Here is a 15993-nt window from a genome sequence, read left to right as displayed (position 1 = left end):
TGCACCTCAGCTTGTCAGCTTGCATCTTACAGTACTTTCTGCATCCTGTTCGGATGAAGTCTGGTGGTTCCAGATGAAACGGTGTGCTAAATGGTCACTGAGTCAGCAAAGGTGCTTGAACTTTCTAAGTTGTTAATAGTAAACAACAAGTGTTGATCAAGCCCCAGAAGACTGGTTTACTTTTGATCTCTATAGGAAAAATTGTGTTACAAAATTGTTGTTTTACGAAGAGGTGATCAGAGAGCATGCACCCAAAAAAAAAAGTAGGAAAAAAGTATACTAAGAAGTTAATAACAAGTATAAAAAGCAGTTATCGTTTTTGGACTCGTGATGGTTTTAGTTTGATCAGCTTTATACAATTTGAAATGTGTATTGATTTCTCACTCTAAATAAATATTCCCTTTCATATCTAATTTGGTATTCAAAATTTTGTAATACTTTTCAAATAGATTGACAAATAGACATTTGATGTCTCAGTGCAAGTTCTTCACAATACAAGAACTAGTCACTTAATCCCTCCCTACCATTTATGGTAAAAAATTTTGCTATTTCAGCTGTAACAGCTCTAAATAACATATAATATATAACAGCCCTATAGAACATGTAACTATAGAACATCTCTATACAGCAGATAAATATATAATAGCCCTATAGCTGTGACAGCTCTAATTTGCATTGCCAGAAGTGACAGGCAGTCTTCTGAAACACTACATTTTACTCTAAATGGTGCACACTGTGTAATCTATTTAAAGACCTTTTAAGGAACAAGTAGGAATTCAAAGTTAAATAATTTCAATCTGAAATGGGGACGCTATCAGCAAACTGCAGGTTGTGGGAAACTCTACAGAACAACCTGGTTTCTTCAATTTGAAGAAAAAAAAAGCAATGGAATGGGAACTATTAGAAAATGACATTCACGAGATAGTTGGAAATCATCTGACTGAATATTTGATACTACATAATTATTGTTACTTCTTAGATATGAGATGGTTGTTAAAAAGTTATCTTGTAGAGATATGTAAAATATTTTTAGATAAAATTATATACCTGTAATTTTCTTCAAAATACTAATGGAGAAGTGGATGAGGCAGGTATGACTATAGGTTAAAGTTTAAGGGCTGAGTGAGGGGCACATAGAAGTACATTATACTACTGTCTTTTTTGTGTGTGTATCCTCAAAATTCTCTATAATAAAAAGTAATAAAATACTCAATTTGATTGTCAAACCCAACAGACATGACTCAGATGCCAAGACCATCATACGGATGACAGAATCTAGTGCGTGGTTGTAGTGCATGTCTTAGGGAGTTAAAGTCTTGATAAATGTCAAGAAGTGAAATAATTTCATTGTTTCTATTATTAAAATTAAAAGTTGTGTGTAAGTTGTATACAATTAGATACTTTCCTTGGTAAAAAAAAAATTGGAAATTTTTATAGTTTTGTATTTTATTAAGCATGCCCAAATATTCCACACATAGGAAATATGTGTTTTAAAGAGATCAAGTAGCATTTATAATAGAGGAAGCATTGTTATCCTAGCATGAATATAATGGTGATATGAAAAATATAATAATAAAATGATTAACATTATGGAATTTTTATGAGGCAAAAAAATATTTTTTTTTCCAAATGAGACCAATATTTTATTTACATACAAGAAATAAGCCAGTACAAAATACATTCAAAAAAATTCACTTGGCGCTAAAAATCCCACCACCCCACCCCCAATCTCACACATCTGGGTTCTTCTCCTGGCAGCCCCTGGGTCAACTCAGCTTTTCTGGGCCTCCTGCAAGAGCCTGGGGGCAGGGGGTGGGGTCAGCAGCCCCGAGGGCAAAGGTGAGGGTGCACTGCTGGCAGTGCCCCGGATCACACTCCATCTCTCAGTCATCTCTGTCTACAGGTGGACCTGCTCCATCCCCCACCAGGGCCCTCACAACCCAGGGCAGGTAGTAATAGGAGGGCAGGTAGTTCAGGTGCACTGAGAGGTGTCTCCCTTCATCTGGCAGTGCTGTGGGGCGGCTCCCTGCCACCACCACCCCCCCAGAGGATGCAGTGGCAGGTGCTCTGTGCTGAGGTCCCCAAGCGCGTTGATGCCCTAGCCATGGCAGGTGGTGAGCAGGTATGGGTCACAGAGCTGCTGTGGGTTCCACTTGTGGTTGGGGACAAGGACAAAGCCGTCAGAGGAACCTGGGTTCTCAAAACCAGTACTTATCCCTGTATCTTGTGACATTTGACAATGTTGAACCCTCGCTGCTACTTGAAACTGTCTCCCTTCAGTATCTATGTCCTCCTACATTTCAGGGTACTCTCAATCTCATGTATGGGCTACAATTCCTCCGACTCACCCTTCAGTCATGGGGGAGTGCGTGGGGAGGGTGGGAAGGGGGCTTCGGCATCTGTGGGCTTCTCCTTTGGGGATTATAAGGAGGTAGCACAAACTGAGGGGAGATCTCACGCATGGCTGGACCAAACCGGAAATCATCTGTTTTCCCATCCATCCCTCCCAGAACTGTGCAAATCTACTGTAGAAATAAAAGGTGTCAGTTTAGAAAACACTTCATGAGGAAACCATTTGACTTTATATGATTTTATTTTTCAAAGAATATCACAAGAGCAACCAGCTTTCCCCTCGAGATGAATCTTGATATGGTAACATCATTTTTGACGAACGAGGCTGAAGGACCCTAACAGCGACCCCAGCAGCTTTTTGGATGAACTCCATATGTTGCAAGAACTTGAAATCTTGGCCACCAGGGGACTTCTGAAGTTCTTCTTCCTTAAAATGTTGCGGGGAATAGTCCAGCGAACGGTTTGGGGTATAATCTCCGGCGAGTCTGATGGTATACAGGCATAAAAAAATGGCTGGTTTTGTTCTCTTTCAGAATGGAAGCTGATATCCTCTTGAGGTTTTGATGCTGACTTATGTTTGCTTGGGAAATAATCTGACCTTTCTGACTCATAATCCCGTACTTTCTCCTTTCTTGTGCGTTTCTCTTTACGCTGTGTATAACTGTCATCACATTCCCAAGGAGTGTTGTTCTTTCTAGATAAATACAATTTGGCCTTCTTTCGTTCTTTGCTTTCCAAATGCCTGTGAGGTTTGCCTTGGCTTTTTGCAAGATGTAATTCAATATCTGATTCCGTTAAGGGGACTAAAGAATAACATTTTCCACTCCTTGCAGTCTGCGAAAGCTTCTCTTCGCTGAACGGAATGGAAGATGATACAGACAAAACCTCTACAGTATTTAAGGAACTGTGACACCACAAGTCAGGAGGTCGCATTTTGGAAGATGACCTATGTTTCCTGCTTTTGTGAGATTCATAAGAAGGTGGTGTCATTTCGGAGGATGACCTATGTTTCCTGCTTTTGTGGGATTTGTAAGAAGTTGGTGTCACAAATGAGGAATGTTTTTGACAGCCTCTAATATGATGGGAACCTGAATCTTCACTGTAAAGTGGTTTCAAATCAGTTTTGATTTTTTTCTTCTTGTAGAGATTTTCCACAGGCATGTCCTTCTGTAATTCAAACAGAATATTCTGTGACTTCCAACTTAAATAAGGGTTGGCATCTGAAAATATACATTCTTCACTCTCGTGTACATCAAGAGCTGAGCATTCCTCCAAGTTATCTGAACTCTCAATATTTGTCTGACTATCAATAAAATCTTCAAAATTCTGAATTGAATGGGAATCAACTAAATCCTGAGTCTTTTCCTGAGTCTTTAAATCAACAGATTCACATGTATTTGTTTCTTGAAACCATACATGACATCGTTTATCTTTTTCTGGAGTCACATGAGATTTTAACTTTGAAAGAGCCATGGTATCTTTCTGCACTGTGTTGTGTTGATCAGGGTCAGAGGCACAAACCCGAGTGGGCTCCAAGAAATTTCTGACTAATGATGAGTTTTCATGGAAACTTTGCTTTTTGAAAGAGATATGTTCTTCTAACGGTCTTGTACCAATGGAAAGACCACCACTTTCTCCACTATTGTCTACTTTTTTACATATTGCAACTGTCTGTAATTTAAGAATATGTTTGGGAAGTGCATTTGGCTTAGGGAACATACTTTTGACTGGAGAGCCCAGGAGAAAACGAAGGTATTTGTATTGTAAATCAAGATCTACTTGATGAAGAGATTTTTCCTCAAAAAGTAACAAAACTCTGTTTTTTCGTTTTGGTACTTTGACACCAGAATGAATACATTTAGATAAAGGGTTCCTTCCATCCTGAGCCCTGGCCATTGTGTAAGATTCTCTTACAATTCTGGGAAAGGCTTTCATTTGAATCTCCAGTGTTTTCATAGAAAAGTGTATGAGAAGTTTGTTTTTTTCTCCTACTGAATAGTTTTGGAGAATATGAGGCAATGTCATCTCTCTAGCAGAAGTCAAAGGAGATGTTCCACTATCTAGCTCATTTATACTCTTTAACTTTGTAATGATCTTTTCATTGCCCCTTGAAACATTAACAATCAGTGACTTCATACAGCTGACAGGAGGTGAGTCTTTTTGGTATTTGTGCTTTAGGTTAAATTCTATGGTATCAATCCCTCCCAGAGACAAAAAGAACAGTTTTTTATGTCTTGGATAGAGCTTCCAACTGTTATGTTTTGAAATAGCCAGTTTTTGATAAAAGTTGAACTTTTGGAAGGATTGTTTTACCACCTCTGGTATCAAATTCAGTTTTATTTCAGGTGCTTTTGACTCTAAATGATTAGTGGGCTTGATTTTTTCTTTGCAAGTAAAATTTTCTAAAATAGGTTTTGGCTGCAATTTGGGATGTATTGTCATGTATGTTGCATCTGGACCCCCTGCCAAAGGTGGTGACTTCCAATCATCAAATCCTTCAGATTTGACTCGTGGAGGCTCTTTCCTTTGCTGTACACTGATCATGAAGTTTGAGGTCCACTGTTGCATGGCCTCTTCTGGCACCGAGTGTTCTGCATTTTTAACAATTTCACTCTCACCAGCAGCTGACTCTCTAATTGCTGTTTTCTGGGTATCTGATGATTCCTGGAGATTCTGCTGTGGACGAGAGGATCCCATGATTCCTGGTGCGTCTTTGTCTATTTTGCTCCCTGACTCTAGATAAAGAGGTGCTGATGGGATGGAAAGAAAAGTTCTTGTCAGAACCATACATGGTTCATCTTTACCTTTGTGCACTTTTTCCCCTGGCCCTTTAATAACATTCAACACAAATTCCTTTGTACTAAGGACATGTGGTATTGGTGAAATCGTTGCCTCTTTGTGATGTGTCCTGAGCCTCATATCTACTTTTTTCACATCATACTTTTTTTCTTTCTCTGACATATGTTGTTTTCTTTTTATTACATCACTACCAATTCCCTTCGTATCTGGTCTCTTCTTTGCATCTGATAATGCTGAAAGCATTCTTGGAAGTAGAGAGGGTTTTTTAATTCCAAGCCTTCCTTCATCTACTTGTGTACCTTTATCCAATTCCAGCTTAGTTGGAGGTTTGGAAACATAAATGTTTCTTACCACCGTACTGGGTGGTTTACCTTGACTTTCCTGTTTCTTTTGCTCTATCCCCCCAATGTTCAGATGTAATTCTGTTCTGTGGAGCATATATGAAGAAGGTGACTTCTTGGACTTCAAAGTTATATCTTTGGTGTGCATCGCACCTCTCCTATGTACCATTTTTTCTCTTTCCCTCTCTTCTTTCTCAGGCATAGGTCGTTCCTCGTTTTGAACATCTTTCGTGGTATCACCACTAATTGAATATGTATGTACTATTTGCCCTGCATTTGATATTCTGAGCAAAACAGACCTTTTAAGTGCTAGCATTTCACTGTCGACTTGTATTTCTTTATCTATTTTGAGGGCAGGGAGAGATGGTGATGAAGTAGAACATTTCTTCAGGTTTTGACCAACTTTTGTGGTATCAGCACTGATTGAATCTGTATGTACTATTTCCCCTGCGTACGATATTCTCAGGAAAACAGACCTTTTAAGTGCTAGCATTTCATTATTGACTTGTACTTTATCCAATTTGAGGGCAAGGAGAGATGGTGATGAAGTAGATTTGGTCAGAACCATACCTGGTCCATCTTTACTTTCCTGCATCTCCATTTCATGATGTTTGGGGGACTTGAGGTTTCCTCTTTCTACACCATCCTCTTCCCTGTTCTGGGGCAAATGTTGTTTTTCTTTTGGGGGACTGATGACAGTATCACTAGCCATTGGCTCTGCATGTACCACTTCCTCAGAACCTGATGATTTCTGGAAGTTTACTAGGGGAAAAGAGGGTCTTGATAGCATTGGCATGCCCTCTTCTCTGATGCTGGTGTTTTTGTCAAGGTGAAGAGAAGATTTAGAAGTGCAAGTCTCAGTCAGTGTTGCATCACCCGGCTCCCGTTTACCTTCCTGAACCTTCCCTTCTTGCCCTTTAGTTTTCCACTGAAGGTCACTTAGATTGTATGTAAGTAAAATAGGCGATTTCTTTGCTTCCAAATCCGTATTATTGTGGTCCACTCTACTATTCATATCCACATATTTCTCTCTCTCCTTCTCTTCTTTGTGTAGCATGTGTTCTTTTAATTTTTTTACATATTTTGAAAGTTGTCCCTCATTGGTCTCAGCATATTCTGATGATTCCTTGGACTGTGCTTGTGGGAGAGGCAATTTTGTAATTCTTATCAGGTACCCCTCTCCTTCTGTTGTATCAGATTTAAGATATGGTAGAGCCAGTAAAGGAGTATAAATGTTTTTCAGTTTTGTGACTAGTTCACTGTCCTCTCTCTGTACCCTTCTCTTTTGCTCTTTAATTTTCCACTTCAATTCTTTGGTATCACGTATATGTGAAAGTGGTAATTCCTTTGCATTCTGATGCATAGATATCAGGAGCACTTTGTCTTGAGTATCTGTTTTGAGTCTAACTTCCTCTTTTAACATATAACCATCACATGACCTAGTATCTGCTTTTTCACTTGGGAGCACTTTGTCTTCAATAACTGTTTTGAGTCTATCTTTGTCTTTTAACAAATAACCGTCAAATGACTTAGCATCTGCTTTTTTGCTTGGATTGAATGGATCATAAATCTTCAGTGGTGAAAAACAGGATTGTATTATTCTTTCTGTGTGTTCCTTTTCATTCCTGCTAGTGTCCCATTTCAGGTAAGATGGAGAAAGTAAGGAGGCATGAGTTTCCCTCAGAACCATTTCTGGCTCACCTTTGCTGTCCTGCACTTCCTTCCCTTGCCCTTTGACATTCAAAGGTAGTCTGTTTCTACTGAGTAGATGTGTAAGTGGGGATGTATGGGCTTCCAAAGTTATTATTTTGGGGTATAGTCTATCTTTCTTGTCCTTTGTTTTTACTCTGACCTTTGTCTCTCTATATGGCATATGTCCATTAGTTTTTATTATTCCATTACATGAGCTAATACCTTGACTGGAATCTGCATATCTGATTTTCCCTGCACCTGATGACTCAGGGAGCTGAAATGGTGAAAGAGAGAATCCTGCAACTGCAGGCAAGTCTTCGTCTCCTTTGGTTCCTGCATCCAATCTATGGTGAGATGGAGAAGGCGAGGAAGGAGGACTTTTTGTTGGAGCCACATCAAGGTCTTCTGTTCTTCCCTGCCCCTGTTCTACTCTCTCCTCAATGCTCGGCCATGGCTCCTTTCTCCTACTCAGAGCACCGTGCTCAGCAACACTGAACACATGAGGAGGGGATGATGTCTTTGCCTTGAAATCTGTGCCACTGGCATGCACTGAGCCGCTCATGGCTGCTGTTTGTACTCTGTCCTTTTCTTTCGGTGGTGGATGTTGTTTTCCTTTCTTTCTGTGGCTATCAGTTGACTTTGGAGGTGCTATCTGCACTGAAGGCAATGAATCTTGGAGCTCAGGGGGTGGCACATAATTCCTTATGATTCCTGGACCACCTTCTTCTTCTGTTGTTGTGTCAAATTTAAGATGAACTGAAGAAGTGACAAAAGGACAAATTTTGCTCAGAAGCACGACTGTGTCCCTTCTACCTTCCTGCCCCCTTTTCACTTGCTCTTTGATGTTCACTTGCAGTTTCTTTGCTTTGAGTATATGGAAAAGGGGTGATTTCTTTGCCTTCAAAGCTAAGCACTTGGGATGCATCAGGTTTCTCGCAAAAATATTTGCTTTACCCTCCTCTTTCTGTGTCATGTATTTTGTTCTTTTCAAATCACTTGAGATATCATTCACAGGTGACAGTGTGTATTTTAATTTCTCTGCATTTGATGATTCCCTGTGCCATGAGAATGGAATACCGGGTTTTATTACTCTTTGCTTCTCTTTCTTGCCTTCTGTAACTTTGCTTAATGTAAATTGAAGTAGACAAGGTTCTGTCAGAACCTCATGTAGTTCACTTCTTCTTTCCTGTACATGTCCCAAGTCTTCTCTTCTGTTTGTCTGTACTTCTCTAATTTGGGGGCTACACCTGCCAGGGGTATTGGGTACATGTGGAAGTGGTAATACCTTTGCCTTGGAAGTTGTCTCTTTGGAGTACATTATATATTTCATATTTACCACTTTTCCTCTATCCTCTCCTTTCTGGGGCATATATTCGTTTGCTGCTTGTACATCACTTGTGATATTACCCTTGATGAACTCTTTATTTTCTTTTTTCACTACATCTGATGATTTCTGCTGTGATGGTTCTGGAAGAGAGTACCTTGTTACTTCAGCTCTGTAGTCTTCCTCTTTTATTCTTGTATCCAATTTAAAAGAAGTAGCAGGTATGGAAGTACATGTCAAAATCACACTTGGTTCACCCTGAATTCTTTGTATCTTTTTCTTTTGTTCTTTGATGTCCAACTGGATTTCCTGTGAACTTCGTGATTTCTTTTGCTCCAAAGATAGGACTTTTGCCATTTTTACTCTTCCCTCTTCTTCCTGCATTATATGTTCTTTGGCTTTTTTTACATTGTTTGAGTTATCACCATAAACAGACTTTTTATGTGGTATGTTTCCTGTATCTGATGAATCCTGGAGTTTGGGTTGTAGAAAAGAGGATCTTGTTTTTCTTAGCATGATTGCTTCTCCTTTCCTTCTTGTGTCCACTTCACAGTAAGGCAGAGAAGAGATGGAAACACAAGATTTTCTCTGAATCCCAGCTCGTTCATCTTTATGTTCCTGCATCTTTTCCTCTTTTTTTTTGATGTTCAACTGTAATTCCCGTGCAATTGGAGACTGGTTCGCCTCCAAAGCTATTCTTTTGGGATTCCTTATCTCTTCCAAAGCCATTTCCACTTTATCTTCATTCTCCTGTGACATACATTTTGATCTTTCTATGCTGCTTAAAATATCATCAGTTGGCTCCCCACATATTATCACTGCATCTGACAACCCCTGGAGGGTAAATGGTGGAAGGCAGAACCCTGACACTCCTCGCATGTATGCCTCTTCTTTCACTGCAGGACCCCATTCCAGGTGAGGTGAAGACAGAATGGAAACACAGGGATTATTCTGAACTACAACTAGATCACTCTTATCTTCCTGCATCATTTTCTCTTGTTCTTTATTGTTCCACTGTGGTTCGTTTCCATGCAGTGTATGTGTAAAAAGTTTTTTCTTTCTTTTAAAAGGGGCACGTTTGCAGCCCCTTATATCTTTCATGTATACTATATTGTCTTCATCTTCCTTCATTTTCTGGGGCAAACGTTGTTTTGATTCTATCATGTTGCTTAAACTGTCTCTATTAATTGACTCTGCAAATGATGTTTTCCTGATATTTGATGATGCCTGGAGGTTTAGTGGTGGAAGGCAGTTCCATGGTGTTCCTGATTTATCTCTTCCTTCTTTTGTTCTTGAATTCAAATTAGGATGTGATAGAGATGGTAAGGAAGTAGACAGGTTTGTCAGTTTCACACCTGATTTACCTTTACCTATCTGCACATTGCTCTCTTGTTTTATAATGTTCAACAGCCCTGGCAATTCCTTTTCATTGAGTATACGTGACAGTGATGATTTCTTTGCTTTCAAGATAACGTTGGGATCCATTATTCCTTTCATATTGACTTTTCTTCTTTCCTTCTCCTTCTTCTGTGATACAGGTTGTTTTATTCTTTTTACATTATTTGAGATAATCTCATCAATTGTCTTTTTATTCAATTTGAGGTAAGGTAAAGAAGGGATGAAGTCATATATACTTGTCAAAATCAAATCGGGTTTGACCTTTCTATGTTTTATATTTACCATTTTCTCTTTTATCCTCCACTGCAGTTCTGTTCTATTGCCTGGGCTACCACCATCAGTGGTATTAAATATATTTGAAAATACCAATTTCTCCAAAGTTCTTTGGGGGTGTACTCTGCCTTTCTTAACTCCTTGCTTTAAGTCATTCTTCTGTCTTTTATTTTCAGGCAAAAGAGGCATATGGATAGAAAGAGAATGTGAAAATAATCCAGGTAAACATACCTCTTTTTGCACCTTTTTTTGATACGCTTTATGTAATTGCACATTCTTTCTAACTCTTAGCTTGGGGGAGCTAACATTTGATATTGAATCAATTACCTGCGCCCCATCCAGTGATTTCTCTCCTTTCGGCAATGAGACATTCTGATATTTTACAGTTTTAGTGAATGATTCTAAAGGCGGCCTTGTATTTTGTTTTGTTGTTTGCCTTGGAGGAATCGAGGGTACAGTCCATTCCAGGCCATACTCACATCCGGTATTTAGTTGATCTTTAGAAATCAAATCTAATCCTTTTATCCTGCTTGACACACTACCTACTTCCGATAATGCTTCCTTTGTCAGAGGTGTTAAATGTGGCAGCAGCCAGGGATCATTTTGAAGGTAAGACGTATGCTCCACAAGATTCTCAGAGGGAGTCAGCGAGTGCTGCTGGCTTTGTTCTATACTGAGTAAGTTTTGTCTTTCTTCACTTTTTTGAATATATCCAACAATAACACCCATTCCTTTTAATGCTTCCTTAGCCTGTGGAGGTGAATGTTCACAGTTCATCCTATTTGTGCCACCTAGTTTTACTTCTTGCACTGGGGTATCAGTTTGACGTAGACCTGCTTGGGGGTGAGATGCAGACTTTTGAAGAGCCTCATAAGTACATTTCTCTTGCTGGTCTCCCTTTCCTGTAATAAGCGAACCAATTCCTTCTGTACTTGGAGTGTAACCCACTGTGCTAACTACTTCTTCTGATGCCTTCTTTTCACACAGCATCTTACTTTGAAATATATCTCTCGAAGAGTCAGAAGCAAGATATGGACAAATATGTTGTATACGTTCTGGTTGCTCTTCTCTTCCTGCAATAGGCAAGCCAATTCCTTCTGTATTTGAAGTGTGGTACACTGGACTATTGACTTCCTTTAATGCTTTCGTTACCCTTAGCAATTTAATCTGAAGTATATTCATCAAAGAATGAGAAACAGATGTTGCAAGAGCCTTGCATATATTTTCTTGTTGATGTTCTTTTCTTTCTCCAATATGCAAATTAATTCCTTCTGAGCATGGAGGTTGATCCACTGGAATATCTGCTTTGTTTGATGCTTTCTCTACCACTGGGCTCAAAACTGTTGGACTGATTCCTTTGGCTGAGACTTCTTTCTTTCGCTTTCCAATATGGAGTTGATGCACTATGCAAGAGGCAACTGATCCCAGAAGATTTTCTTCTTTCTGGTTAGAACTATTTTGTTGCTTTGCCCTCCGTTTTTTGGAAAACTTTATTTTCTGTCCATTTGATTTTGACAGAATATCCATTAACTTTGGTTTCTCTTTTCTCCATGAATTTACATTTGAAACGATAGGGATGTTAACATTTTCTTTCCCTGTTGCATTTCTTGCCCCTTTTACATGAAGAGGCTCCTCACTGGGGCAAGATAACGAATCCAGAATCTGTTCAGGAGCGTGATCTGGTTTCACTTCTCCTTTCTGCACCGCAGACATATATCGCTGGGCCTCTACATTTGTACAAAGAAACGTCTGTCCTTTTGAACCTTGTAAGGTATCAGTTTCTCTTAATCCTTCTCTGCCCAATAGATGTGAAATATTTTTTCTGTCAATGTACGTACCTTCCTCAGAGACCTTTACTGTATTTTCCAAATGACGAGTTTCCATAATGGGATACAAAGTATGCTCCAGGTGTGTCCTTGAAATACTTCCTTGTTTCAGCAGTTTCTGCTCCTTGCAAGTGTTCTGTTGAGAAGCATCCAACTCTGGAAGAAACATATTCTTTCCTTTTGAACTTAAGGAAATGTCCATTTTCTTGGATACTTCTCTCCACTGTGGAGTTGGAAATGGACGTTGGGTCATGTCTCCATATCCCTCCTTTACTCCTGGTGTGATAAGGAATTTGTGTTTTGTGTGTAATCTAATTCTTGAGATGTCCAACGTAGTGCAGTTGGTTTCCCTCTTTTGTGAATGTCGATCAGGATATACTTCTCTTTTCAAATCTACTGTGAATTTGACATCGTCAGGCTCTTTCTTCAGTGGCTGGCTCATCATGAATCGGTATTTACATTGTGGGAGAACGTCTGGTGAAGCAATTTGGTACTTTTCTTCTTGCTCTCTAATATACTGTTTCAGTGTTTTAATATTTCTTGATTTAGCACTCTTAGCAATGGACTGTGAAAATGCTATTTGTCTTCTGTTTAGTGCTTTCTCCAGCTTTGGCTCTGGAGGAATGTGTATCAGCCTTTGTGCCTTGCCTTTTTCCCTTTCTGCTTCCATCAGCGCTTGAAGTTGAGGTGGAATAGACCCAGAGTCACAGATAGTTTTCAGAACGAACTCTACCTCAGCGTTACCTTGCTGGAACCCCGGCTTCTGTTTCTTGATGTTACACCTTGTTTCCTTTTCGTTGCTCTGGGTTCCATACCCTGTTGTGTTATACATCAGGGAAACAAGTGGTTTCTTTGCCTTCGATTTTACCTGTTCAGTATGCGTAGTGTTTGTTACATCTGCTGCTTTTGCATTACCTTTATGTTTTATGATTTTAGGATATTTAGGATTGTAAGCATAAGCAGAATTCTGGATGGTTCCTGAGACACATGGTTCTTGCTGTCTCGTTTGTAGAAACTCAAATGGCTGGGTATTTTGTGGAGGTGCTCCAAACAAAACCTGTTGTTCATACTCTTCTTCCTCTGTAACTTTTGCTTTGTTCAGGGCATTTCTCTTTTCAGAAGATTCTTCATAGTTACCCCAGGTACTAGGTGACTGCTCCATTTTTATGTGCGGTGGAATAGACGTAGAAGCATCTGTAGATTTTAGGTCTGCACTTAACACAGTTTTCTCTCTCTCTATGCCCACCTCCTGTTCCTGGTCCTGTTCCTTATTAATGCTTAAAGCAGCATGACCTGTGGCATTAACTGATTGTAAAATCACTCGGCTTTCAACTGGCAACTCCATGTGTGTTGGTTGTACAGGACTAAACCTTGATACTCTGTCTATCTCTGTCTTGAATCTGCTTTGCCTTTTAATGTCAGAGGTATCCAATGTGAAGTAAATGGCATTTGTAAATATAACAGACACATTTTTACCTTGCCAAATCTCTTTCATTTTGGTTTTTAAATTGGATCTAAGTTTTTTTCTCTGCTTTGTGGCAAACTGCCTATTGACTTTAAGTATCTGTGAAATGAGTGGCTCCTTTTTCTTCAGAGCTAAACATCTGGGATTCAGTATGATTTTCTCTTGTACTGTGTTTATCTGGCTTTCAGAGTCAGATAAAACAGGCGTGAACAAATCTAAAGGGCCCAAGAGAGCTGTGGCTAAGTTTTCCTCCGACTCTGCCTTTTTCTCTGTGATAAGACCACCCAGATTTTTGTGACATGTTCTGTCATTATACAGAGTGTCCCTCGCTGCTGTATCGAATGAGAGTTGATCAATCACTAACTTGGGCATTGGAATCTTAGCTCCCTCAGTGGTGAGGAGTAATGTCTCTCTCACACTTCCATTCCATTGCCTCTCTCTTACCTTGTACTTAACTTTGTGGAGTTTTTTTCTATGGATTCCTGTAAGACACCTTGTGCTATTAAGCACCTGTAAAACTGATGGTTTCTCTGCCTCCAGAATTACCTGCTTGGGACTCACTGTATTTTTCTTGTCTGCAACCTCTAATGTGTAACTCTGGCTTCTGGGTTCAGACGGATCAAGGCTGGAGAAATCTAAAGGCTTTAAGACAGTTCTTACTAAGTCACTTTGATTCCATGTCTTTTTCTTAGAAATAGGACGATCCCATATCCTCCTCGGATTTCCATCCCAGAGACCATCACACTGTATGGAACCAGTCTCTGACTTTCTAGCTTTTGGAAATGGGGTCTTTAGACCTACCATATATTGTATTCCCTCTTGAGTACAAAGACTTTTCTTCAATGTTTGTACTCGAATAAAATTCATCACGTTTCTAGAAACAGCCTCTAAAATAGTTTCTCTAACGTGTTCTTCTTGCCTCATATTTTGCATGGCACAAGACAAATTCCAAGTCCTCCTGCCTTCTGAACGATTCAGTTTAGATTTTGGTTTGCAAGGGCCAAGATTTTTCATATGATGGGAACTGAAATGGAAGTGTTGACTATAGTGCAGAACTGATTCTGCTAACATTTCTGGGATATTTTCCTCTTCCTTTTTATGTGGCACATTCATTTTACCTGTGTTGCTGGATCTGCTTTGTGTATCAGTCAAATTGGCCTCCCATGCTTCCCCATCACTTGGTGATTTCTCTAGCTCTGGATAGGTATGGTTGTGTATTTTCACTCTTGGTCGATCCGTCCCTGTTTTTGGTGTGCTATCAATTTCAAAATCTATTTTGTAATCAGTTGAAACAGGTGTGGGAGATAAAAACGCATCACCTATACTTCTATTTGGTTGCATGTCCTTTATCATAGATTTTAAATGGCCTTCCTGTTCCTTTCTACAGTACAGATGACCATCCTCAGTGATATTAAGCACCTGTGAAAAAAGAGGCTTCTTTGCCTTCATTGTTATACATTTGGGACCCATAAGATCTTTCCTTCCTGGAAATTGTAATGCCTTTTTCTGCCTTTTAGAGTCAGGTAAAACAGACATCATGGATATTGTTAGTAAATCTCTTGGCAACTCTTTATGTTTCTTGGCAATACGACCACCCACTTTCCTTCTAGAGCTTTCATTATATGGATCTCCAAGCACTGAGATCCCTGACTTGGGAGGTGGGATATTTTGATCAACTGTGTATTTTGTTATTTTTTGAGTTTTTATGTCTTCCTCTTCTTCTTCAAGTTGTTGGGAAGCTGCACTGGGAACATCCAGCTTCTTTGTGGAGCTCTGATCAGATGTAGTCCTATACACTGCCTCATCAATTAAAAGACCATCAAACATTGCTTTCCCTCTTTTTAGACGTGAACTCTTTTCACTTTTTCTATGCAGTATGTCTGTTTGTGGTAGGATATTCTTTTTCAGCTCTTCAGTTTGAAATGGAATTATCAGAGGAGAACAAATAGACTCCAACATATTTTCCAAAACTAGCGCTTGTTGCCATGCTTCTTGCTCTGTAATAAGCATATTTTGATCTTTTCTACTTCCGGTCCTATTCAGGAATTGTAGACCTGCTTTGAATAAAACTTCCTTGCCCATTTTTTCTTTTTCATTTTGCCATCTTGATTCTGATGTGCTGCTTGAGGTGCTCCATTTATTAGAGGTATATTTACACACTCTTTTCCCTTCCTCTTGTTTTAACTGTATAATATTGACTTTTTTTCTTAATGGGCCTTTCTTTGCTTTCAGTTTTTTGTGTGTTTTGATGGCAGGTGAAACAGGTGTAGGTGAAAAAAAGGTATTCATAAATATATTTGACATACTTTGAGGTATTTCTTTGGCCATGTCATCCAAGGTGTAGACCTGTTCCTTTCCATGGCTGGGGGCACCAGACCTAGTGATATTAGTTGTCTTTAAAATCGATGCCATCTGGGCTTTCCCAGTTCTAGACTTAGGGATTAGTGCTGCATTTCTCAACCCTTTAATTTTAGGTGACGCTGGCATGTAGATACCAAAAGACTGCAGGGTTCTCACTCGTAA

The 15993-nt window shown here is 39.4% G+C and overlaps 1 protein-coding gene across 1 annotated transcript in view; it reads right to left on the bottom strand.

Annotated features, from left to right (window-relative positions):
- Nucleotides 1-1287: 1287 nt before the first annotated feature.
- The window catches only part of LRTM3 (leucine rich repeat transmembrane protein 3), a 33841-nt gene continuing 19135 nt past the window's right edge, over nucleotides 1288-15993 (bottom strand). Inside the window, exon 4 of the mRNA XM_022576816.3 lies at nucleotides 1288-15993. This exon is cut by the window's right edge and continues 7234 nt beyond it. Within this exon, the coding sequence (XP_022432524.3) occupies nucleotides 2659-15993 (13335 nt within the window). The 3' untranslated portion in view covers nucleotides 1288-2658.

Source organism: Delphinapterus leucas, chromosome 18 (genome assembly GCF_059928025.1).
Source record: "Delphinapterus leucas isolate spDelLeu-1000000601 "Yukka" chromosome 18, BTC_Dleu_Yukka2, whole genome shotgun sequence".
Taxonomy (NCBI): domain Eukaryota; kingdom Metazoa; phylum Chordata; class Mammalia; order Artiodactyla; family Monodontidae; genus Delphinapterus; species Delphinapterus leucas.
The sequence above is the reverse complement of the archived record's forward strand: the minus strand, read 5'-3'. Positions and strand labels throughout refer to the sequence as shown.